The 23,768-nt window shown below is 40.9% G+C and overlaps 1 protein-coding gene across 1 annotated transcript in view; it reads left to right on the plus strand.

Annotated features, from left to right (window-relative positions):
• Positions 1-23,768, plus strand: part of LOC309387608 (neuronal acetylcholine receptor subunit alpha-7-like) — a gene marked incomplete at its 3' end in the record, with an annotated part of 113,522 nt that overhangs the window by 23,112 nt on the left and 66,642 nt on the right. Inside the window, exon 2 of the mRNA XM_081944224.1 lies at positions 6,666-6,805. Within this exon, the coding sequence (XP_081800350.1) occupies positions 6,666-6,805 (140 nt within the window). The remainder of the gene's footprint in view (positions 1-6,665; positions 6,806-23,768) is intronic.

A 23,768-nucleotide genomic window follows, 5' to 3' on the forward strand; every position in this document is an offset into this window, starting at 1 on the left:
AAACAAAACATACCGGCTAAAGTGTTACACATCTCATGTCTTAAGAATTTTAAAGATATTTCAGGTTTTGCCTTGGCTAGGATATTTCTTCATTATTGAAAGTCTTCATGAAAAGTAAATTGAATTATCTTAAGTGAAAAAATAATTCATAATGAAATAATTGATTCTTCATCAGAAAGTGGTTTCTATGTACATTTCCATTTAAACTCCAACTATTTAATGGGAATTACAAAGATCAGCCTCGGGACTGGTAAAATGAATACTGTATATTCTCTTAATATTTCTACCCTTAGTGTATAATTTCTATATTTCTATTTTTCCTTTTGAGTTATTTTATTGTATACCACTTCTGCACTTGTCCTCATAGACAATGTCAAACACAGCAGCAGATGTCTGGACTTATGCCATATCTTTTCACAGCTTCTCCCTGCATTTGTCTTCACACTCTAGTAGACACACATTGTCTGCCTTCTTGGTTTGCTCTGTCACTTCTCCTATAAGACTACCATAACTGGACCGCTAGATTCCAGAGAACCATATATGACAGCAAAAATTTAATGCTTTTAAAAAGCATTAACCTTTTTTCATCCCCTTAATGAATGCCCAAACTTTAGCAGCTCGTATGTGATAGCTCTAATGTTTCATGGCTAAGATGAGGAGGCAATAAGAATATAAACGGCACTGACTGATTTGACGGGCCTGCAAGGAGCCTGTAGTGGATAGATGGCCTTGAAGGACACAAGGAAGATTTGCTACCAAGATAATTAGAAAATGAACCCAGCCAAGAAAATAATTTGAGGAAATGCCTTAGAAAGCACACTCCCCCGCATTCTCATGAAGATAAAACGGGGAGAAAAAGAAGCACATTCTGGCTTGCAAGATTCTGCAGCTGTTGTAATAAAAGTAGCTTAGATTTGCATGGTATCTGTTTTTTAGTCTGCTAGGGTTGATAGAGTCTACAGTACCTGTAGTAAGTCAGAATGATTGGGGCAGACAGAAAGTGGATAAATGCAGGAATAGCCCTAAGGTTTTTTTTCCTCTTCTTTTAGCAGCTGTCTGTGCAAATTCTTAAAAACAATACATATACTATCATGACAGGGTGATAATACTGTAAACCTGAAAATTTCATATATTTTATGGGGGAGGAGCAGTGGTGGGTTGCAGGCGGTACACCCCAGTATGGGCATACTGGAGCCTGCCCAGAGCACCGGGTACTGTTCCGGTACGGTGCTCCGGAGGGCCTGCCCGCCCGCCCGCGCTCCTTACCTGTTCTTTAAAGCCTTCTGCGTACGCACATGGTGCATACAGCACCTGCACAATGTGACGCCGAGCAGCTGGAGCATCGTAGAGGCTTATGGAGGCGTCGCTGGAAGGTAAGACGCATGCGCGCCACGCGCATTCATGTGGAGGATGCTGGTTGCAATAGGATCCGGAACACTCCACTGGGGAGGAGGGAGAGAAAACAGAGCATATATATGATAAGGAGGAGAGCCTGTGGCTTAGTGGCTAACAAATCTGCCTAATATGTAACACAGCCCAGGTTCAAATCCCAGTAAGGGTATGGCTATGATGAGAGCTAAATAGCTTGAAATAGATCTATACTAGTCTCCCTTTATTTATTTATCAGCAAAAATACAACATATATATGGTGAGTTTGCATCTAACATCATTCTTTATGATAGACAGACAGACATTTAATTGTTTTTAAAATTCCTCATTATTGTCCTCCTTTTAAAAATTATTTTAAATGATCTCTGCTGGGTTAGTTTTCCTATCGCTCTCTCTCTCTCTCTCTCTCTCACTCACTCACTCACTCACTCACTCTCATTCACTCACTCACTCATTCACACTCTCTCTCACTCACTCACTCATTCATTCAGTTTAAAATCTCACAACAGTGACTTGGATGACTACAAATGTTAAAAATTTAGTAAAACAATCAAAAATAATTATTGGCAATTGAGGAAAGCATCTATCTCACCCATTGCAGGTACCTTATGAGAAAACTTTAATGTTATGGGATATAGTAGGCTATTTGTGGATCTCATTATAAAAAATATTCATTTATTCATTAACTTATTGAATTTGGATGCCCCCCAACTAACCAATTCTGAGATCTGAAGTCTAGAGTAAACCAAGTGACAGGTTTGGATGAAAATAGATTGATTTAACCTCAGTTGGTCTCAGAATCTAAGCATGACTGGGTTTGGCACATATTTGGATGGGAGAATAACACTGTAGGGCAGATTCACAGGGGAAGTTGAAAATTATCCTAGAAAAAAGTTAATGACATAGTGCTTCCATCTGCTGCCAAGAAAACAACATGGATCCATCTTTTAAAGTCACCAGGAATTTAGCTGAACTCAAAAGGGACCACCTACTCTGTGTAATCTAGATGAAAGTCAGCTCTAACTCAAGATGAAAAATATTAAAATACAAAGCAAAACCCTATGGAGAGATATGGAGAAATGATATCCATAATTGTACCTTTTCAGAAAAGTATTATTCATACTTCACCTTTTTTTGTTTACTGTACAGTTAAAAGAATCTTTAGATCTAAAAATATTTATCACATGCTTGTAGCTGTAGACAAATATCATAATGCTCACTATACCAAAGAAGAGCAGAAGGGACATTCTTCTACCTGTGGGGAATAAATAACATATGGTGATAGTAGGTTTTACATTATTGGAAATGCAAAATGCACCAAGTAAGCTGCATGCCTTGCAGCTGCCTAAATTTGTCAAAACAATGACATATCCTGCATTTCAGTAAGGCAACTTTGGCTTGTAACTTGCCATTGTTCATAATTTGTTCATCGGGGTATCAAGTATGTATGTATGAGGCTACTTCAGGGAAAAGTATCAGAGAACAGTTTCCACATGTGGTTTGTTGCATTATGACGTTGTAATGCTATGCATATTTACATGGAAGAAATATGCAGTTCTTTTCCAATAATTATTTCTTATTTTACATGAATCGTGACTTTTTTGAAAAAGAAAAAAAGGAAATATGAACTAATGAAAATAACAGAATACTTCTTTCAGGCCTTGATAATTCTTTTGAACATGTGGCCCAGATTGTAGGTCATTTATTTACTCATTCATTACTACAGGTAGTCCTCGGTTAATAATGGTAATTCGGAACAAAGTTTCTCTCACTAAGTGATGCAGTTAATTGCTTAGTGACAGAAATCCTGCCAGTCTCCATTGCTGTCATTAACCAAATCCCACCAGTCATTAGGGAAGAACCATCCATATTAAGACATTCCCATATTGGTCCATCCATCCCAGCCCTGAGCCTCCTTAAGGTAAGAGACTGCCCCCCATGTCTCCTCCCTGTTTCCCCCTACCTACCTATCTCCCCATATCCCTGCCCTTTTGGCCGCACACCTGCTCCCTGCCACTAGCCGCCCCCCCCCCCCACCTAGCCCTGGCCTGTGCTGTCATGCCTTCTGCATAGTGGTGGGTTTCAAATTTTTTTAGAACCTCTTCTGTAGGTGTGGCCTGCTTTGTGGGAGTGGCTTGCCGGACATGTGATTGGGTGGGAGTGGCTTGCCAGCCATATGATCGAGTGGGAGTGGCTTGGCAGTCATGTGACTGGGTGGGCGTGGCCAACTTGTAAAATGTGGTAAAACTCACTTAACAACGCTCTTGCTTAGCAACCAAAATGTTGGCTCAGAAACTGGCATTTGAAGCACACAAGTCTTAAAGCTGTCAAGTTACAAGACCCTTGCACCCCTTACCCTTTAGAAAAAAACCCCCAGGGGTGTTCAAACTTGACAGCTTTAAGACTTGTGGACTTCAACTCCCAGAATTCCTCCTCTCGGTCTTCATCTTGATGATGTGCTGACGGGCGGGGGAAGGGAGCTGGAACCGGTTCTAAATGGCACTGTAGATTTGTGGAACCTCTTCTATAGAAGAGGTTAGAACTGGCAGGAACCCACCCCTGCTTCTGCACCACAGGGCATATTATTATTATTCATATTATTCAGTGCCAAAGAAGGACCTGGCTGGAAGGGGCCTTCTTTTGCGTTGGCACAGCTTAGCTCTTCTTTTACATGCCAGAGTTCTTACACTGGGCCCTTCTTTGGCATTGGTATAGCTAGGACACCCCTACAGCTAGGGGGCAGGCAAGAGAAGACCTGAATGCAACAGTGAGAAAGGAGAAGAGGTGAAAAAAGGCCCTGGTTGGTACAGTAATGGTGTGGAGGGGGTGTTACTTGTGGGCAGGGCCGGGCAGCGGGGCAGCTGGCGGCAATGGTGGGAGGGCAGCCAGAACTTAGTCATAAATATGGGTGGTCCCAAGTGATCCTGAATTTTGTTCATGTGATGTGGAGATGCTATTGATCTGTATGTGTATGTGAGTAGCTGTGCATTATATTTTTACATTTCTGATTTTACAGTTGCTTTCTCGCTACTTTTATGATGACTTTTGTTATGACTACTTCTGCATTTATTTCTGTCCTGGGGCAAATACAAAGGAAACAACATAGAGCTTTATTAGATAAACCAACCATGCACAACACTCACAGCTGCTTGGGTGATTTGTTAGGAACCGAGAGATTTGCTTGCATAAACATTTGCATATTTTTTTTAAAAAAACTGCATACCAACATATGGATAGAAACTCTATTTGTTATGCTAAAAATGATAGGTAGAATAACAGTTATTTCTCTCATGAGAATGAATGAATGACATCTTCTGTGAGTTATACCAAGATATACCAAGGGAAACCAAATTGATGGAAGCCAAAGTAACCAGGAGCACATTAGCCTTATTTTTCGTTCCCAGGGAAAAGTTTTTGCTAAAGTGGAGCTTCATAGAAAATGCCTCATTAAATCTTTGCAATTGTTGAATTATACTGGACATCAATAAAATACAATAATACATTTATTTGTTCAGAAGCAAAAAAAGATACCGTACCACGGATGTCTTTCCTATAGCTGAGTATCAGTGATGTGCGGTGAGCTTTACGGCTGGTGAGGCTGGTGACGTCATCAGCGTGAGCCGCGGTCCCCTTCATGTTGACTCAGGAAGGAGGGGAATGGGACCACGTCAGCCTCCCTCCTGCGCACGTCCCATTCCCCGCCTTCCTAAGTCAACATGAAGGGGACCGCGGAGTGCGCTCCGCGGGACAGCGGCTAACGCTCCGCGATCCCCTTCATGTTAACTCAGGAGTCAGGAAGGAGGGGAATTCTCACGCTGCGCGATCCCTCCTCCGCGATCCCTCCAGTCTCCCTCCTGCGCACGTCCCATTCCCCACCTTCCTAAGTCAACATGAAGGGGACCACGGAGGGTGCTCCGCGGGAAGGCGGCTCATGCTCCGGGGTCCCCTTCATGTTGACTTAGGAAGGCGGGGAACGGGACGTGCGCAGGAGGGAGGCTGAGGTAGAGGAGCCTCCTGCACATGTGGTCCCATTCCCCTTCTTCCTGACTCCTGAGTCAACATGAAGGGGACCACGGAGCGCGCTCCGCAGTCCCCTTCATGTTGACTTAGGAAGGCCGGGGAATGGGACGTGCGCAGGAGGGAGGCTGAGGCTAGAGGAGCCTCCTGCACACGTGGTCCCATTCCCCTCCTTCCTGACTCCTGAGTCAACATGAAGGGGAGTACGGCGCGCTCCCATTCCCGACCACGTGTGCAGAAGGCTCCTCAGCGCCTTTTCCCTTTTCCCTTTTTTTAAAATTTTCATGATGAGAGCGGTGCGGCTCTGCCTCCCCTGCCTCCCCTGACCGCACGTCCCTGCTGAGTATTCATTGTGTGGTTTAGGCATTGTAGGTTACCTAAGGAGATCTAGGAAAACAAAGTATTTTAGGATCCATAACATTTTTAGTTTTAATTTAGAATCATCACAAATAGGGAGGAGTTTTCAAGGATTAAGGCAGGAATCTTTAGATCGTTTTTAAAGAATAAGCATTCATTGCTTATTAATTTTCCACCCTACCAAGCTGTTTAAGGAGAACAGGTTAGTGTATAAGAAGTTAGCAACATAAGAATCTGACTTGATGGCAAGTTGGAATATTGTTCCATTTAGCTCAATAGTTTGTCTCCACAGTGCCAGGCTTCACGTCTTTCCTTGAGATCCTGGGTATTGAATCAGAGGCATTTTGTAGCAGAATACAGGTAGTCCTCCAGTTACAACTACAATTGAGCCCAAAATTTTATGCTGCTAAGTGAAACCTTTGTTAAGTGAGCTTGCCCCATTTTACGACTTTTCTTGCCACACTTGTTAAGTGAATCGTTGCAGTCCTTATGTTAGTAACAGGGTTGTTAAATGAATCTGGCTTCCCCATTGACTTTGCTGATCAGAAGATTGCAAAAGCTGATCACATGAGGTGTCCAGGACACTGCAACCGTCATAATATATAAGTCAGTTGCCAAGCATCTAAATTTTGATCACATGACCATAGGGATGCTGTAACGATTGTAAGTGTGAAAAATGGTCATAAGTCACTTTTTTCGATGCCATAGTAACTTTGAACTAAATGACCGTTACAACACTAACTGTTGTAAGTCGAGGACTACCTGTGTCCCATTGTGCTGGAAATTTTCATCTGAAGAAAGCAACTCAAGCAATCGTATGTCTAATATAATGAGAAAGGAGAATCTAAAAGAGAGAGAGAGCAGTTGCCTAAAGCAGATCTTTTTTCTTCTTCTTCTTCTAGTCTCCCAGCAAGGTGAAAACCAAAGACGGCTGTATCGAGAACTGCTGAAAAATTACAATCGATTGGAACGGCCTGTTGTGAATGACTCACAACCGCTTGTAGTAGAACTCCAACTTTCATTGCTGCAGATAATAGATGTGGTAAGTTCCAGCTCCCTGTTCCTGAACCAATGAAAAAATACCTCACATTTTAAACCAATCATGTACATAAAACTACTCTTGTTTTCAAGGCATGGCAACCACGAAAGCAAAGATCCAAAATAGTGATCAAAATAATAGTGATTGATAGCCCAAATCTTTGATAAGTTTGTCTGGTCCTCCTTTTAAAAGCATCCGAACTGGAAGCTGTTACCATATCTGATGATAGCAAATTGCACCATGTAACTATCTGTTCTTTAAAGAATTACTTTCTTTTATGCATCTGGAATCTCTATTTAGTTTCAGTGATTGAGCTCTAATATGATGAGAGAGGATGAAGGGCTCTCTAGCTACATTTCCCATTCTGGGCATGTATTTTTATGTATTTATCAGCTCTCCCTTTATCTGCTTTAAGACTGAAGCTAAAAAGACAGTGTAGTCTTTTTTTCATACAGGAGTCATTCTAGCTTCCTCGTAATTTTGCTTGCAGGTTTTGCTGCCTTTCCAAGTGTACAATGCAGTCTTTGAAGCATGGTGGCCAAGAATGAACACAGTATTTCACCTAAAGTGGCACCATTGATTTCTACAACACGATATTGGTTGTTTTAATTGCCATTTTTATTATTAATGATTGTAGCATGGGATTTATCTTTTTATAGAGGCCACACACAAGGATTGAATTTTTATTGAGCTGTCCATGATGACTCCAAGATCCTTTTCCTAATTAATTGCTGCCAGCTCGGATCCCATTAAAGTAGAGTATATGTGAACTTTGATGTATAGTTTTTGGGCCAGCATTGCATAGAAAAGCATATGCCCTTCTAAACCCAACTTGCCTATTTTGGAGAGATCTAGATGCTACAAAATCCTTTCTTATTTTAATACCTTGAAAGATTTGGTATTACCAGCAAATGTATCCGGCTTACTAGTCATTCTTGATTATTTATAGGCAGATTAAAACCCGTCATACAGAAAGACAACATTTTCATGTCTTTCCTGGGTAAAATTGTTCATCTGTTCCTCTTTTTCATTTCCTGTTCTTTAGCTAACTACCAGTTCACAAGAGCATATCTTCTTATCCCGTGCTGTTGCACTTGCTTATTTACTTCCAGTGAGGGATTTTGGCAATGATCTTTTGAAACAGTAAATTGCAATTTATGTTAAATTTCCTCAGCCTGCATTTTTGATCGCACTTTCAGAAAATTAGTGAAACAAGATTTCCAGAAGCTTATATTGATTATCTTCAGCAGGGCTTATTATCTGTATATTTATTTTATTTTACATTATCCTATAATACCTTGAACAAACATTAAACCAACTAACTTGTAATTTAATAATAAGATTGCAATAAGATTGCAATTTAATAATAAGATTGCAATAGAATATTCCAGTACTGGTTCATCTGCATAAATCTGTTTCAGGACATTGAGATAACCCCTTTTTCAAAAACAGATATTCCACAGCAAATTTGTATCATCTATACCAGAGGTCCTCAAACTACAGCCCATGGGCCGGATATGGCCCACCGAGGCCATTAATCCAGCCTGCGCGAGACCATGAGGACGGCTAAATTGGCCATGTCCACCCAGTCACATGACCACCTAGCCACGCTCACCCAGCTGGTCCGGCCCCCCCAACAGTCTGAGGGACCATGAATTGGCTCCCTTTTTATAAAATTTGTGGATCTATACCATTGTAGTAAATTTAAACAATGGCAAATAATGTGTTTTTTCCTTAGTAATAGAAAAGGGAAGGGGAAATCCCATTGAGACCTAAATGAGTTCAAGATTCTTTCCAAATTTTCTGTGATGCCAGTCATGCTTAATGAAATTAATTTTTTTTCATATTTTTCTTGGATTAAGCAGGGGCAATGAATTTCTTGCTTCCAGATATTGTTGCACAAGTGTTAATTTCAATTATTGTTAGACACATCCCTCTCACCCATGCTAAGACAACCTGGGGTAATGAAAATTGCAGTCCAACGTGAAAACGAGCATAGAAGAGGAAATATCTTTTCCTGTTCTATACTCATAATGGAATTTATAAGTATGCTTGGAAAGTAGCTTCTATATTTGCTTGCATGTTGGTGCTTCCACTAAAAGCCTATCTATAGGAAATTACACCTAGATAATTTTGTTGGATGATTTTACCAATTTATCCATCACGGCATGGAGTTTGTGGCACTTCTGCTTCTTGACCATATCTTGTCAAAAAAGTAAAAGGAATATGGAGGGTCACAATATCTAAAATGTTTCAATTCAAAGCTCAAGAATTTGGAAAGAGCTCATGTTTGGATCATCCTTTCTTTTTGACTTAAAAGAGCTGTTTCATGCTTGGAATGTGGTGTCCTGCATTTTAATAGTTTAAATCAATATTTGCACGTCCCTAATAGGTCTGCGCACCTCTAGAATGGGTCAAGAATAAGGAAGCGCCTACTGATCTCAGAGTTTAAAGACTCTTTCCTGATACGCATTATACTGTTCCCTTCTTACTATGTGCTTAGTTTTGCGGGAAGGGTCAAAATGATTGCAATAGATTTTGAGGCTTTTAGTTAAACTTCATTTTGTTGATTTAAGGAAAAGTCTGTGCGGAGTTGAGAGCCTGAGGGCCTGGCCTATTAACTTATTAGCAACTTGTTAAGGAGTTTTTGCAAGTGAATCATGAATTAGCTTCAACCAGAGCTACTCCATCGTAATCACTTTGTCTATGCTTTTGCTTGATATAGCCATTGTTGGAATCAGCAGTTAGCTAGCACTTACTTTGACACTTATTTATTTATTTTATTTATTATTCACACTTATAGACCGCCCCCTCTCCCGAAGAGGACTCGGGGCGGTGTACAGTCACTAAAATACGTTGTAAAATACATACATAAACAGTTAAATAATTAAATACGTAGGTGAAGGAGGTTGTGAGACTGTAATAGAATAATAAATATAATACGTTAAAAGCCTATTAAAACCCCAAACCCAATTAAAATAAATGAATCCCGGGAGGTAAAACTAAGAAAGTGCCAGGCCAGCTGATTGAAATAGGTGAGTCTTTAACTTTTGCCGGAAGGAACGGAGGTCGGTGGTAGTTCGAATGTCTGGGGGGAGGTCATTCCAGAGGGTTGGGCCCATCACAGAGAAGGATCTACTCCTAGGTGTCGCCCGCTGGCATTGCCTAGCAGACGGCACCAGGAGGAGCCCCTCCCTGTGTGAGCGGATAGGTCGCAGGGACGTGTGTGGTAGGATGCGATCCTGCAGATAACTAGGTCCTCTGCCATGGAGCGCTTTAAAGATGGTGATCAATACCATCAGAACACTTATCAGAAGAAGCTAAAGATGCTAACCACAAACACTTCAGTTATAGGAAATGTTAATCTATCTGGCACATGGCGGCTTTATAATGTGCTGAAGAATTTTGCAAGAAATACAGAAAGATATTTAGCTTAAGCTGTGCTCAAGAATGTCCAAGCAAAGGTGTGGAGGCGAAAATTTCATTGTTAGCATGTTAAAAACACTCACCCAGATGTGGAGAGCTTAGCTAGTTAAGTATACCCCACATACTATCCTAAACTGTGCATGTCTTCAATGAATCAGGAACATGTGATGACATATCAAGAAATGTTGATGTGTACATGTGATTTTGTGGTATAAAAACAGCTTGTTGAACGTCGTTTAATTTGGACTTGGATCCCAAGTGTGCATCTTTACAAACTTATAAACAGTAAAAACTCAGTATAAAAATAATTTTAAAAGCCAATTAAAAACAATAACTCCCTCCCCCTGGTGATAACACACAGTTAAATGAGCCACTTGATGGGCTCCATCACACTCAGGCTTGTTGGCTGAACCAGATCTTTTGGTGCTTATAGAAGAGTGTCAAAGTGGGGTCCGTTCTTATTTCTGCAGGTATGCTATTCCATAGGAAAGGAGCCAGCACGGAAAAGGCTGTTCTGGGTCCTACCCAATGTACCTCCTTAGGGGACATAACCTGCAACATTCCTTGCCTCCCCGCTCTAGTGGGTTAGGTGGATATAACCAGCCAGAACTGGTCCCTCAGATAACTTGGTTACTTTAAATTAGCTATAAGTATGTCTCATTGCTGCAAAGAATGATGGCAAATTGTCTAACAATGCAAGAAACAAGCTGGTCATATTTAAGAGAGTCATTGTGCCTTCCTCATTGGATACCTCAGTGTTTAGTCCATAGTATGAAAAATCAGATAGTCTAGGAAAAGCCAGATACTTATCCTTATATCTCTCTTCTTTATTTATTATGGAACCCAACAATGTGGATTGCAGAGTTGATACTCAAATCAGTTGGTACATATCATTCCAAGCCAACTCATTTGAAAGAGAAACACCCAATCTTGAAGGGCTCTGTGAAGATAAAAAAAATAAAAGCAGTGCATCCTTTGAACTGCTATGCATATTAGATCTAGATGGACACTCATCAGCTCCTAATCCCCTTTTTGAAAGTAATTGATCTGATTACCTTATTTCCATTACAAATGACTATCTGCCTGAATTTTATCTCTTAACTAGACTTCTGTTTAATTGTAACTGAGGACAAAAGGGATTTATACTGGGTGCTTCCCAGCATGTTAACATATGGCTTTATTGCTTTGGAATGCTGAATGTGACTCTGAAATGAGCAGATATCCCTGATGTTTCACAAGTAATTTGTTGATTAATTATGAACCTTTTTACAATTTTAGGCAGAAGTGTCTTGTATATTGAAATAAATTATGAGGCATGTGTTCTTTATAAATAATTCATCAGATGCTGTTCCCATAGGTTTCTGCAAAGCTGTAATAGTAGGTGGTATCCATTGCTTTCTTTTCAATTCTTTAGATTGCTTAGCTGTAAATGAAGTTAATAAGCAACGTAATTAGTAAAAATATGCAGTGAGAAAGGATTATAAAATGAGAACTGTTCTTATTTTGGTCCACTATACTATAAGGTATTTTCACTAATGTTACAGATTGTTGCTTGATTCTGAAATAATTTTTGGTTTTGTTATTACTATTGTTATTAGTAATGGGGTAGTTCAGTGTCTCAGCAGTTAAGACACTGGGCTTGTCTGGTGGAAATCCGGCAATCCAAGTTACAGACCCAAGGACCACGTGACAGCTTGAGTTGGCGTCCTCGCCCCAGCTCCTGCCCACCTAGCAGTTCAAAAGCATGCAAATGCGAGTACATAAATAGATACCATTTCAGTTGGAAGGGAACCGTACTCCATGATGTCATGCTGGCCACATGACCATAGAAATGTCTTCGAACAGCCGCTGGCTCAATGGCCTTGAAACAGAGATGAAGACTGCCCCCTATAGTCGGCAACGACTGAGTAAAATCCTCAGGGACTCCTTTTTATTGTTAACCTAAACAAAAAAATGTTTATCATTCTGGGCCATAAATCTATATTTGTAAGAAATATTTTATAGCCTGGGAAATCATCCAGGACTGATGGGTGACCTTATTTTGTAGAACATTGTTCTTGAAAATTTAGGCTTTCCTTTAGGCAATGGTGCCTATTCATTTCTAAAGGAATTATACAAAGAGTTTGGGCTTGGGGATACTACTGGAGTAAAAGGAGGAAAGGGTTAGTCCATTTCCCCTCAGGCCATGACTCCAATGAAAAAGTCTTTCTTGATGTTAAAGCCAAGCCAATATACACGTTCGAGCACATATTTCTAGCAATGTTTCTAATCTTTCCTATCTTCTGCCAATTGGATCATTTTAATTGAAGATGCTGGGAATTAAAGCTGAGGCAGTCTACGTGCAAAGTATGTCCTTGGCCACTGTGATGTATTCTCTTTTTAGGGACATTTTTAGATGGCTCCTTCTTAAAATGTGATAGATTCTGGAGCAAAAGCAAAAAGTTACTTTAGAATTTGGGAAGCCACGCATAGAGCATTTTCTGAGATTCCTTACAGTAACTTCATCTTTTCCCAGGATGAGCTTGGGAAAAGATGATTTGGTGACAGATAGAAGGACATATCCTCAGAAGCTCCAAAGCACCTTTTTGTCTTTGAATCTAAAGTATTGTTCAGCCCTATTATCTACATTTTGGAAAGCAATCTGCTGATCAATTTCAAGTGAGACCAGACTGTTTCATATATAAAGAATACAGATTTGATCTCTGACAAGCTCCCTATAGCCAATTTCTCAGCAACTAGAAATTGGAAAAACCTACTTTAAATTCCATCATATAAAGAGAGACACATGTTTCTTTTCTTCCCATGATTGAAAAATTACTAAGAGATAGCTCAAGGTTTCAGTACAAAAATGTGTTTTGAACCTTGATTTATTTGGATTACTCTCTGTGCCAATGTCTGCAAACCTTTTATTTACTGTGAATTGGATTATTATTATTTTTACTTACTGGTTTCTGCAAGGCAGATAAAAACCTTTGAAAATAGATTTGAAATATATATCAAAGACAGGGCATATAAAGCAATTGAAAAGCATATTCTGTTGGTATAATATCATGTATATTCCTTGATCTCAGAGGAAACTGATGCTATTACAATTTCTAAAGGAATCTTAAGAATAATGCATTTTACATATATTTTGTATTGGTAGTCCTTCCTAGGCCAGCTTAAACTTCTAATGTAATTTAAGTATTTTCTGTTCCTGAGAAGAGAAATATGGAACTTATTTATGTTTTCCTCAAACCAGATGGAATTTAATTTCAGTAAGAAGTTTCATGTTGTTTACTATAATGTGATAGTGTCTGTCAAATCCTCTTCTAGATTGCTGAAATTTAAAATGTAGATAATAAAACATTTTCGTCCAAATTTTTGTCCAAATTGTGTTCTATAGGCAATGCTGAATCCAATGTATGCCAAAGATAAAGTTTTTCAGAATTTTGAGATAATACAATACAATACAATACAATAGTAGAGTTGGAAGGGACCTTGGAGGTCTTCTAGTCCAACCCCCTGCCTAGGCAGGAAACCCTATACCGTTTCAGACAAATAGCTATCCAACATCTTCTTAAAGACTTCCAGTGTTGGGGCATTCACAACTTCTGGAGGCAAGCTGTTCCACTGATTAATTGTTCTCACTGTCAGGAAATTTCTCCTCAGTTCTAAGTTGCTTCTCTCCTTGATTAGTTTCCACCCATTGCTTCTTGTTCTACCCTCAGGTGCTTTGGAGAATAGTTTGACTCCCTCTTCTTTGTGGCAACCTCTGAGATATTGGAATAATGCTATCATGTCTCCCCTAGTCCTTCTTTCTCTTAAGCTAAACATACCCAGTTCCTGCAACCGTTCTTCATATGTTTTAGTCTCCAGTCCCCTAATCATCTTTGTTGCTCTTCTCTGCACTCTTTCTAGAGTCTCCACATCTTTTTTACATCGTGGCGACCAGAACTGAATGCAGTATTCCAAGTGTGGCCTTACCAAGGCATTATAAAGTGGTATTAACACTTCACGTGATCTTGATTCTATCCCTCTGTTGATGCAGCCTAGAACTGTGTTGGCTTTTTTGGCAGCTGCTGCACACTGCTGGCTCATATTTAAATGGTTGTCCACTAGGACTCCAAGATCCCTTTCACAGTTACTACTACTGAGTAAGGTATCACCTATACTGTACCTGTGCATTCCGTTTTTGTTGCCTAAATGTAGAACCTTACTCTTTTCACCATTTTCACCAGATGAAGTTCAAAAATTTAAAAATATGATCAATAATATATATAACAGGAAAGAGGATGCGCCAAAAAGTCCTGGCAATTGAAGATTGCATAAAAACACTGTACAATATGGGACAATTGTTTGCAGAATTTTGAATATTATCATGTGTACAAAAATATACACATTAGGAGAAAGCACAGACAAATTAAATGACTTTTTTTTACAACATTTTAAATTGATATGGATGCTCTGACAAATCAAAAGTTTTTTAATAAAATGAGAATTGAGTGAAACTTGATAGTCTGCTCTTCTGTAATCTAAAACAAATTCTGCTTTGGGAAGATCATTTGCAAATTTAATTAAATGAATTCTCTCCATGGCTTCCACTAAGGCACAGATAAATTGTTCCTTAATTTGTCAGTTCCTGTTCTCTTTTTGAGAGGTAGAACATGAATTTAAAAAAAAAACTCAACATGGGAGACAAAAACTAATTGAGAGCTAATCACACTAATGACAGATAATTTCTTCTATGCAAAAGCTATGTTGAAGGCTTTGATATCTTGAATAGAGCTTGGCCAATTTCTTCTGAAATAGGCTACTGCTGCAACTGTATGCAAGTGGAATAAAAAAAAAAACCAATAATTACAAATGAGACTGGTTAAAAAATGAGACAATGGTAGAACCCTTGAAGTGCAACAAGCTAAAAAGTTAGCTTTCTATGAGGCCTAAATGTGAAGGAAATCATAATTCAAAATAAAAAGCAACTCCACAGAAACAGCTCTAGACATATGTTTTTACTGCTCATCCAGACTACAGGACAAGGAAAGCAGAGAAGTGATCAGAATTGCAGGACTGAAATTCAGAATTGTGGTACTGAAATTCTAACAGAAAGCAAGAGATCTCATACTTGCATATCTTTATCATCTTCATCCTACTTGCCATGTCTTGAACATTTAAAATTAATAGCCTGTCAATCTGTCAGTCAATCCAACTTCATTGCAGTCATTAACTATCACTGTGGTCAGTTTTTTGTTAACTTTGGAAGCTGTATTTAGCCCTTGTGAGGTTTTTTGCAACAACCATTTACTTGCATCTTATCTTGACCAAAGAACAAAGAGCTTTTTCTTTTTTTCAAAATAAAATAATGCTCAAATGTGTTTATGTGTGGCAGTATTTGACCACTGGTAGCCCGAATGAGAGCACGGAGAAAGTTTGAAATATCAATAGCATTTAGATCCATATATCGCTTCACAATGCTTTACAACCCTCTCTAAGCGGTTTACAGAGTCAGCATATTGCCCCCAACAATCTGGGTCCTCATTTTACCGACTCAGAAGGATAGAAGGCTGAGTCAACCTTGAGCGTGGTGAGATTTGAACTGCCAAATTGCAGGCAACTGACAGGCAGCAGAAGTAGTTGCAGTACTGCATTCTAACCACTGCGGACCCGCAGCTCCTTAAGTTAGCTTTACTTACTGACTGTCTTATGGGCAGATAGGATATTCAAGATGTAAAGTTTCATTAGGAACATAATGTGGAGAAGAGTCCTCAGTAGAACACAGGACTGTGTCTTAAATTAGAATCGGTAACGTTTGCTTTGCCCAAGGAGCACATTTTTCCAATGCTGTCCCCTAAAGTATATAAAACAATTTACATGAACATGATAAATAACTCTGCAGCAATTTAGAATGAATTGATGAAAATCGTAACTAATTTGAAAGGAAAATTGAGCCAATTTTCTCAGCTCCACCTCTCAAAGATACTTCTTAGGAAACTTATAAATAATTTATCACTACCATAGAGATGTTTATTATTTTATTAACTTTCAAGAAACGAGCTTCTCATAGGGCCAGTGTTTTTAAATGGACTTTAATCTTCTACCTTAGACAGTATTAATTTGATGCAAAGTTCTTCAGTCGAAGTGAAAAATTTATAGGTATCAAATTTGAAGTTTTTGGCTCACAAACAAAAATGTATTCATGCAAATACAGTCCTGTACATTCTTCTATGATATGTTATAGGTTACAGATTTCATCATTTGGTGTCATTATGATTAGGAACAGATACTCGTGGTCCGATTCATTTCTAGAGAAGCATTAGGATTATTTTTCTCTTGGGAATCACACATTAATGAATCTATTTCAGTAAAGTTGCAGCTCCGGACCTGATTATCTTATTTTTTTCAACCATAAAATGTACATAAATAAGCAAAGCGATATTCCTAACAATTTGAAGTGTGCAAAATCTTAATCATCCATTGGCATTAGACAACAAATGTTAAACAATGTTAATATTGTTAATATTAATTCATCACCCCAGTTCTTTTAGTACTCTGTGTATGGTGCCATTAACTGCAAGAGAAATCCTCTTTTATTAAGTTGTTGTTTGACCTCCAAAGTTAATCAACTTCTTTCCTCTTTCTCTCTTCCCATCACTCCCAACCACATCAAAAGCTTAACTAATAATTTGACAATCGTCGCAGTCTGAAGCAGCTAGAAACATATCCTGACTTAGCCAAAGACTTTCACTTCACATTTGATGAATTCATGTATGGAGCCACACATGAAAGAAATATTTCAAACATAAAATCATTTTTTTAATTTTTCTTTGTTTTTTATATATATATTTAAAACAATAAAAATCATTAAATGGGAAACATGGGGCAGGCTATATGCCTCCTTTTTGGATTGTGGATGGAAAAATGTATGGGGCTTAAAATGGAGCATTTTAACCATATCCTGAGTTGCTGACCACCTGTCTTTCTCATGAAGATGCATTGTTTGGTTTGGTTTTGGTTTGGTTTTTTTAAAAAGTGTTTTCTTTAGACCTCAGCCAGATCTAGGCCATTTTCAAACCTGATTTTTATTTTTCTGGCTTCTCCCATTTCAGCAAATTTGAGTTCCATCCTGATAAATATTCTCAGAGATGTTCTGCTGACACAAAAACAAGAGTCCTGAAAACAGAGCTCAGAGTGCTGAGCTACTTTACATACTCCCCCCCCCCCAAAAAAAAACATTTCGTCGTATTGGAAAGAATAAAAAAACCCTCTCTAGGAAAAAAAATGTCAAGATTGCAATGTCTGAAGATCAGAGAAGATAGCAATTGATTTACTGGTTGGCTTAAAAAACAAGCGAGATGACAGTTTTCACAAGCTGACTATCAATTTTCAAAGTGAAAAATTACTGCCTTTGCCTGAAGTTGTATGCATAAATGGATTTAATCATGTCCTTCAGTGCAATTGATTACTGAGTTAAACCTGTTTAATGAGGATGTGTTTTTTTAAAAAAAAAAATCTACATTTTTAGTGCAAAATTAATGATTTCAACAAAATTCTTCCAGGAGATGTTTGTTGTGTTTGATTTCCAATCATGATACTATTACATTCAGTGGTATTAAGTATTTCAAATAGTAGATAAATCAAAGTTTAGTTTCTTGAAATGATCCCTGCTTATTACAAGCAATTCTTTTTTCAGAGAAGAAGCTGGATTGATTGATTGAAATGCCTGAGATATTGGCAACTTTAAATAAATACGCACTTTGTTATCATTGCACAACCCTCTTTTGTATTGTTGGAAGAAATGTCCATCTGGGTTCAGTTCCAAGTGGGGAGAAAGACACTGGAAACATGGAGATTGCTTGGTTTAATGGTGGATAGGACCATATGGTTTTGAGGTCCTGGGCAAAAAAATAGAAAAAGCACATGGGTGGGAGAGATATATAATATATTTATACACTCTCTTGGGCCCTGCCTTGGAGTTTCCTGTTCCTGTGTAAGAAATGTATTTTGATTGGTTGTCAGACTCCCATGGGGCCATGTAGGGGTAACTTTGTAGTGTCTTGAGTCTCAAGCTTGGTTGAATCTTGCAGGGTAATCTCCCCAGGCGCCATGTGGTGAGTTCTGTTGCTAGATGGGTAGAGGGCTAATCCCACCTTTGTTGGATCCTGGGTGAGGGCATTTGCTTATGAATAGACCTAGCTATCTCTTTATCTCTTAAGTGCTGATATCTGCTGTGAGCTATTGAGGAGGGAGGGGGCTATTAAAAGTGTGTCTGCTTCTTACCTAAAAAACATGTTTCTCCATTTCTCATCCAGGGAAATATAATATTCTGCCTTTTTAATATTTCCTAGAATATTTCATTTTTCTAGGAGGGGGTGGGTGCTAACTTCTTTCAGTATTAATTTGAAACTTCAGCATTTTTAAAGAAACTACTAGGAGAAATAAATATCCCTATATAAACATTAAATGATTTATTCTGTACATAAAAATATTTCTCTTAGAACAGGGGTGTCAAATTCATGTCATCACAGCAGCGATATGTGACATATCGGGACTTTTCCCCCTTTGCTAAACTGGGTGGGGGCGGGGACAGCATGTGACACATCTGGCCCATGGGCCTTGAGTTTGACACCCCTGTCTTAGAACATAATGAGCCTCGGTGGCGCAGTGGTTAGAGTGCAGTACTGCAGGCTACTTCTTCTGACTGCTGGCTGACTGCAATTTGGGAGTTCAAATCTCACCAGGCTCAAGGTTGACTCAGCCTTCCATCCCTCCGAGGTGGATAAAATGAGGACCCAAATTGTTGGGGGCAATATACTGACTCTGTAAACTGCTTAGAGCTGTAATGCACTGTGAAGAAGTATATAAGTCTTGCGTGCTATTACTATATACACAAACTGAGAAGATGGAAATTCTCCAGGTAGAAAAAGATGAGAAGAAAAAGGTTTCTGGTTATCACCAGTTAAAATTAGCAAACCCCCCCCTCCCCTTTTTTTCTTTTTTGATAGATTCTTCAAATTTAAAAAAAGGGAGGGATATCTTCCTAGACTTCAACATGTAGTTTCAGATTGCTTACCTATGACGGAATGTAGCCTGGATTCCCAGGAGGGAGGGGCTGCATTCCAGTGGACAAAGAGGCAATGAAGCTTGGAATGTTTGGTTGGGAGGAATAGAACAAATAAAAGTCAAGCACATCTAAGGAATTATTCTGATGTAATTCCTATCACTAGTAGATATACTGTTCTTGTTTCCTTTAAACCCAAAGTTCAAGTTCAATGCTTCATTGAATCCAAAATTCTTTCCATACAGATCTGTCAGTTGCATTTATTGTTGTTCTTCAGTTGTTCAGTCACTTGCATGTCAATAATTGTTCTTTTGAGTTCCTTTAAATTCATGCTTGTGATACCAATAATAAAGGGTTGTGCTGACCTCATTTGATACTGCCTTGAGTTTTTCCAGGCATCAGGATCTTCTCTATAGACTCTTACTTCTGCATTGTGTGTTTAAAATATTTAAGCTTTAGTTCTATAATGAATACTTCTAGGGAGCTGCCTACTTTATCTATCATGGAATGCTTCATGTGTCTTATTATTTAGCTGGTTGTAGTATTTGCCATCTGGATTTTTTAATTCAGAAAAATAATCTGTTACTTGTTGTTAGTTGCGAAGTCGTGTCCGACCCATCGTGACCCCATGGACAACATTCCTCCTGGCCTTCCTGGCCTTTACCATCCTCTGGAGCCCATTTAAGCTCACATGGACTGCTTCAGTGACTCCATCCAGCCACCTCATTCTCTGCCGTCCCCTTCTTCTTTTGCCCTCAATCTCTCCCAGCACCAGGCTCTTCTCCAGTGCAGTGGCGTAGCGTGGGGGGTGCAGGGGGGGCCGGCCGCACCGGGCGCAACATCTGGGGGGGCGCTCGCTCGCAGCTCTGACGATGCCATAGGTCCCTTCTCTGATCCGGTTCAGCTTCTCGAACTCCTTGACGCTCCGGCATCTTCCCAGCTGGAAGGAGAGCTGGTGAGAAGGCCGTTTCTGCGGTTTGGGGGCGCGGGGGGGGAAGCAGCCGGTGTGTGTGTGTCGGGGTGGGCTGGGGGAGCAGCTCCTGCCTGGATGCAGCACCAGCGCCCGGCAGGTGAGCGCGGACTACACACCCCAGCCCGGGCTCTTGCTCCGCCATGCTCTTCCCTCCGCCGCCTCCCGCTTCCGCACAGGCCAGCTGGAAGGGGCGGGCCAAGAAAGCCTGATGGGTCGCCCCTGCCCGGCCCCGCCTGCCAGCCAGGAGGGCTTGCTTCATTCCTGGCCACTGACGCTCTTCTCCGAACAGGGGCGATGGGCACCTGGGCAGCCCTTGCCCGGTGCAATTGGAGGGAGGGGGCTCACCAGCCTCCCGGCCCCACAAGGCAGTCGGTCTATTCCTTCTTTCCTCAAAAGCAGGGACCTCCCCCCTCGCCTGGATCCAACTCCATGCCAAGAAGCCTCTTACTCACTTTAGGAAGTGAAGAAATTCTAAAAGTAGGGCTGCTGCACCTGAAATTATAGCCCCAATATTAATTGATCTGTGCATGTTCAGTTCTGTTCTTGACTTACTGCATTTAACAAACACAAATATTGGAAGAGAAGTTACAGTTCCCTCATTTACCTCTGGCTAAGCTTTGCCATTCCTCCTTCTCTTCCCCCACCTCCAAATGTGGCCATGAAGGTGGATTTCCATTTATGGGGGGTGGGGAGGAAATATAGCCCCCTAGGAAATATAAAAATGCTTCTTGCTCCTGACGGTCAAAAGAAGGCTGGGAGACCAAGAGGGAAGGCATGGGGGGGGGGGGGGGTGATAAAAGCTGCATGGACCTCTCACATTCTGTTGGGAGAATTTCCTGGGTTCCAAGGAAAGAAAACACAAAAAAACAGTTGCTTGGAAAGAAGTTTCTCTATTTTATTTGGGTCTAAAATTGTTCAAAGCTTGTTTCTAGGACAGCTGACAACAGACTGGCACATCAGCAAGGTTTATATACCTTTTTTAGCCTTTGGTGTGAGTGAAATACGTTTTTATGACCACGAGAAAGCAGGAAATATTTTTATAGTTAAAGGAAATATTCTGCTTGTTACCTTCTTTATCAGCAGAAACTTTAATAACTGCATAACATTCACCATTGGAGGGAAGCCTCTCATTTCAGCCAAATACAAAAGGCACCGGCAGTTTTAAAATTTCACACACCTCCGCTCCCTTTGCAGGTGCAAAGCAACCAAGGACGTCAGTGGCTGAAAGCTCATCACCTGCAGCCCTCTTGGAGTCCACTTAGCCGACCGTTATTGACCCTGTGCCCGCACGGCGTTCAGATGAGACTCCAAGGGCATATCTGGGATGTATCTGCACACAACACTCCCCAGACACGCATCTGGGGTCTCTTCTGAATGCATGGCCGACCCGTATGGGCACAGGGTCAAGGCTACCACCGCGAGCAGGGTCACATCGGGGGTGCGGAAAGAGGGTGCGTGGCAGCTGGTCTGAGACCGGGTTGGAGTCTCCAGGGGACTTCCAAACCCGTCATCCCCAGCCAGCCAATAGCGCTGCCTGGCAGTGGCGTAGCGTGGGGGGTGCAGGGAGGGCCGGCCGCACTGGGCGCAACATCTTAGGGGGCGCAAATTACTTGCCTTGCCCCGGGTGCTGACAACCCACGCTACGCCACTGCTCCAGTGAGTCCTTCCTTCTCATTAGGTGGCCAAAGCATTTGAGTTTCATCTTCAGGATCTGGCCTTCTAAAGAGCAGTCAGGGTTGATCTCCTCTAGGACTGACCGTCTTGCAGTCCAAGGGATTCGCAGGAATCTTCTCCATCACCATAGTTCAAAGGCCTCAATTCTTTGGCGCTCAGCCTTCCTTATGGTCCAACTTTGTTGGCAGGGTGAAGTTTCTGCTTTTTAGTACGCTGTCTAGATTTGCCATAGCTTTTCTTCTCAGGAGCAAGCATCTTTTAATTTCTTGGCTGTGGTCCATGGGATTTTCATGGCAAAGATACTGAAGTGGGTTGCCATTTCCTTCTCCAGTGGATCACGTTTTGTCAGAACTCTCTCCTATGACCTGTCCATCTTGGGTGGCCCTGCACGGCATAGCTCATAGCTTCATTGAGCTATGTAAGCCCCTTCAGCATGCCAAGGCAGTAATCCATGAAGGGGAATCTGTTACTACTTCCGCTAATTCTTCAGTTTTTGATTGGCACTAGCAATTCATAAAAACTTTTTGGTTTTGGTTTTTTTTTAATATAAAATATCAAAGTGTCTCTTGCAGTTTCATCTTTTACTGTCAACATGGGACTCCCTGTGTCTTCCTTATTTCCATCCACTAAGGTGATACTATCAGCATAATTGGGATCATTAATATTTCTTCTAGCAACTTTAATTCCAATTTCTGTTCTTTCCAGCTTAATGTTTCTGATGATACCTTCTGCATATTAAGGTTCGGTAAATAAGATGACTATATACAAAGTGGGCCATACCCCTTTCCTAAGTTTGAGCTAATTATTGTTTCGTGTTCCATTTTAATTGTTGCTCCCTGATGAGCATATAATTTACATACAGCAATGGGTCGGCCTGGAGTACAGTAAATAGGTGTACTTGACTTGCAGGTAAAACAGAGGTGGGTTCTGGCAGGTATGCAACAGTACGGGTGTACCGGGGCCAGAAATTTGCTGTACTTTTGCGTACCCATTCCACAGCGGCGTGGCCACGCCCCTGTACCAGAACGCTCCCCTGGCCTGCCACCATTTGCAAGGTGCTTCTCAAAGAGAAGGAAACGAGAGCGGGGCTTCTTCAAAGGACCCGAGGCAAGAGCAGTATTGAAGCCCTCTCTGAAGCAGCTGGAAAAGGTATGTGTAGGTCGGAGGGGGGGAGGAATTCAAACTTCATCCTCCTAATGCGGTGCGGGGCTTTGGGCAAAGGCTGGAGGGAGGGGCCCTGGCTCGTTCACGCTCTCTCCCTCCCTTGTGTAGTTTGATGCAGCCTGCAGTCAGTGAAGCTGGGCGCGCACAAACACAAAAGTTGGAGTGGATATCTCTCCCAATGGCTTGAAAGCAGCTCCTCTGCCATCCCTTCTTCCCCCCTTTCCCAAACACCTCCCCCATTGCAAATGTAGCATGCTGTCCGTGTGGAAAATGCATGGAACGCAATAAAGCCATCCCACTCACTCCTGCTGGCAGGCTGAGGTGAGAGGAGAGGCAGAGAAGCCGGAGGGGAACTGATCGGAGACTTCCAAAAAAACGGGGCTGAGGGAAAGTGGGTGTGCTACAGCATGCCCCTTTGCCTTGCTCCCCTCCCCAGTCTAGTTTGATTGCAGGCAGAGCTGTGTTGTCTTTTCAAACCTGTAGTCAGTGAAGCTGGGCTAGATTTTTGTATAGCTTTATCCAGCTGTGGGGGGGGGGAGAAATGAAGAGGGGCCTGGGGAGGAAGTCATTCCCTCTCCCCTGACATGCCTGGCTGTGGAATTTTGGAAGTTGAAGTCCACAAGTTAAATTGAAGCTTTAAATTGAAAGGTGCAGGGAATAACAAATTGATTATATTGTTATATGTTATATGG

The sequence above is a fragment of the Natrix helvetica genome (genome assembly GCF_964273705.1).
Source record: "Natrix helvetica genome assembly, chromosome: 2".
NCBI lineage: Eukaryota > Metazoa > Chordata > Lepidosauria > Squamata > Natricidae > Natrix > Natrix helvetica.